General features: G+C 45.1%; 1 protein-coding gene across 1 annotated transcript; it reads right to left on the bottom strand.

Annotated features, from left to right (window-relative positions):
• Positions 1–333: 333 nt before the first annotated feature.
• On the bottom strand, positions 334–3,048 carry LOC132456297 (uncharacterized). Its single transcript, XM_060050641.1, has 2 exons — positions 1,076–3,048; positions 334–566 (listed from the first exon to the last, which is right to left on the bottom strand). The coding sequence occupies exon 1, from the start codon at positions 2,913–2,915 to the stop codon at positions 1,422–1,424; it is 1,494 nt and encodes a 497-aa protein (XP_059906624.1). The 5' UTR covers positions 2,916–3,048; the 3' UTR covers positions 334–566; positions 1,076–1,421.
• Positions 3,049–3,286: the final 238 nt, after the last annotated feature.

Raw genomic sequence — 3,286 nt, 5'->3', positions numbered from 1 at the left:
GTGACTTTGCAATTCTACAATCAGGACGACACCTGAGGTGTGTTCAAGTTCAGCGAACATAGGCGAACGTTCGCAACGAACGCGTTGACATTAAACAATTAATTTTGAACGATTTTTGAACACCGTTCTAAACAAACTGTAAACGAAAAAAATGGATACGAAGGCCATGGTATTAGCGGCAGCCTCCATGTTAATGGAAGAGTTTACAGAAGAGGGTTTGCAAGTGGTCGACCTTGTTGAAAGCCTACTGCAGACAACCAGTCCGGAAAATTCAAGAATAGAGGGCTACGTCACCGAAGTTGTACCCACTTACTGCGATATAACGTTTGTAAAGCTATCTAGTGTTTGTGCAGCTTCCCTGCTTGAAAGGGATTGGTACAGACCATAGGAGGTTTAACTGGGTTCCACTCATGCAATGACCACACCGTTTTCCTTCTTTAACTCCTCTTTACTTTTCTTTTTGTATTTTCACAGGTACAGGTAAGTTGTAGCAGGTAGGTATTGTGGGTACAGTTGTAAGTGGGTTGCAAGTGGTAAACTGCTAGGTATACTGCAAGGTAAAAAACCTTTAAAGAAACCAAAAATAACTACAGTAAATGCAGTGCAGAATGAAATAGTAAATACAAACATGTTTTTCATGTATGCATTTAAATACTTATAAATATAAATATATAAATATAAATATTATTAATAGTTTTTAATGTCTAAGCATATTTTCATGAATTCTGTTTTAAATATATGAAACCATTTTTAACTGCTTTAAATTTCAATTCATTTTTAAATGCACAAATTCATCTTAACTGTTTTTTTTTATATATATATAATCACTCATTTGAAATGTAAATATAAATAGATCAATAAAGTCAAATAGAAATAACTTTAGCAGTATTCAGATCATTTCTATCAATCTACAGATCAAAAAATAAACCCCATTTGTTTCCAAACAATTTGCAGTCAAAAAATCATGTGGCATCAAACACCAAACAATTGTCCATGCTTAAACGCACGTTTTAACGTGCGCTACAAGCGGTTGCGCAACTTTACAATCCTTACACTAACAAAATCTTTCTCTTACCGGCCGTTTCTCCAGGCTTTTTATGGCTGTACCAGCGCTGCTTTTTCCACGTTCTCTAGCGCAGCTTTGCTGCTGCTGGACCGAACGCTGTCTGATTTGTTTGCAACTGGCGTTTCCTGAAAGAGTCTCTCTTCCCCTTTCTGTCCTTTCCGGTAAGGTGACGCAATGACGTGGATTTCCCAGGTAACGCTCTGAGGAGGGATTCCCCCAGCTGTCAGTCGGCGCTGCATATTAACCCCTTCATATCCAGCGGGGATTTTCCAAGTTGACTTCACACCTCCCACTCGACCTTCCAGTGGAGACACCTGGGAGGTCGCATGTTACAGGAGCAACTTGGGTCAGATGTTTAGTTCTGTTCTTCGGTGGGAAGCAAGATCACTAGTCGCCTTACGTCTCTGTGAAGAACTGCTGCTGGGATCTTTTCTTTGAATTTCTTAGATGTTCGGTGACTTACTTTTGCTCCGGTAGGCCTTGTGACAGGAACGGGGTAGCTTGGGAAGGTTCTGACATTGACGTCCCTCACAACTCCTTTGCTGTCCGAGTTGACGCTAACCACTCTTGCAATCCTGAACTGACCCCTAAGGGCGTTTTGGTCCGCCATCCAGACGATGTCCCCGACTGCGACATTTCTCTTGGCGGTATGCCATTTGTTCCTTACGAATAAGTTAGGACCAGCAAGTTGACTCCAGTTCCTCCAGAACTTGTTAACTTGCGCTTGCATTTCTTTAAGCCTTTTGTAGGGATAGTCACTGAAGTCGAATGTTCTGACATCTCCACCCTGTGATGCTCGTCCGAGCAGGAGACAGTTAGGAGTGATGAACTGGACGCTGTCTTCTCGGCTCTGTGTCCTGGCGTCAATTGGTCTTTCATTTGCAAGATTGGCAGCCGTGTAGAGAGTTGTTTGGAATTCACTCCAACTTAGGCCGGACTCTCCTCCAAGACTCTGCAGTGCTCTCTTGACAATGCGCACAGCAGCTTCTGCGGCACCATTCCGGTGTGGAGAATCGGCTGGATGAATCTTCCACGACCATTCTGTGCCATCCTTGGCAGCTCTCTCCTCCAGGGTAGCTTTGTCAAGATTGGCAAGGAATCGGTACTGTTCTTCTAGGACTGGCTTAGCCCCAATGAAGTTGGTCCCAGGATCTGACCAGATTTTCTTTGGATGACCTCTTAGTGCTGTGAACCTCTGGTAGGCAAACAGAAAACTCTCTGTGGACTGAGAGTTCACCAGCTCGGTGTGAATAGCTCTGGAGGCCATGCAACAAAACACAATTCCCCAAACCTTCAGTGACACTCTTTTCTTTACATCATCCCTGACTTGGTAGGGTCCGAAGAGGTCGACTGTTGTGTAGTGGAATGGGGCAGCTGGTTCTGTCCTCTCTGGAGGTAGATCACCCATTATTTGCTGGCATCTTTTTGCTTTAGTTTTCCTGCAGAACATGCAGTTTTCGACCACTTTTTGAGCAATTCTCCGACCTTTCACGACCCATGCTCTTCTTCTCATCTTGAGCAAGGTCCCGGCCACTCCATCGTGGTTCTCCTCGTGGGCTTCTCGTGCTAACAGTGTCGACACCCAGGCTTCGTAAGGCAAGATGGGGACAGCAACTTTATCTTCATTGAAGATCTGCACACGACCCCCACAGACCAACAATCCAGTCTCTTGGTCTCTGTACACCACCAGCCTGTCTGTGGTTGTGCTTGGGAAGGATGCACTTTGCTGTGCCGCAAGGAAGATGTCTTTTAGGGCGTCTTCCCTCTCTGTCACTGAGATGACTTTTGAAAACGACACTGCCTCCCACTTTGGATTGTTTGCAGTTCGCTTGTTCCCTTTCATGAACATCCTTGCTGCTCTCCGGATCCAGGCGACTGTTTTGACAAGTCGGCTTAGGTTACTGAACCGCTTGACATCCACCAGTTCTTGGACAGTTGATCCTGCTGGTGGCCTCTTTGGTTGTGTTTGGGTCTGAGTTGGTTCCTGGTATTGCTTTAGTTCAGAAGGCTTCTGCGTGTCAGTATCCTTTGGATCCGGCAGCAGTTGTGCCTTGGCTTGTGCTCGGGTCAGTGCAGCAACAAACGCTTTCTTCTGTAATCTGTTGACACCGTCTCTGGCAGCCATCACCAACTCTTTGGCAGATTTAACTGGCCACTCATCCACTGGTAGCTTCAAGAATGTTGGTCCGTTCTGCCATTCTGAACTTTCATCCAGGTCTT

This window comes from Gadus macrocephalus, chromosome 4 (assembly GCF_031168955.1).
Source record: "Gadus macrocephalus chromosome 4, ASM3116895v1".
Taxonomy (NCBI): domain Eukaryota; kingdom Metazoa; phylum Chordata; class Actinopteri; order Gadiformes; family Gadidae; genus Gadus; species Gadus macrocephalus.
This window is presented reverse-complemented; position numbering and strand designations above follow the sequence as displayed.

Excerpts from the sequence above, each read along its gene's own strand:
- LOC132456297 (XM_060050641.1), bottom strand. The coding sequence starts at position 2,915 with ATGTTCATGAAAGGGAACAAGCGAACTGCAAACAATCCAAAGTGGGAG.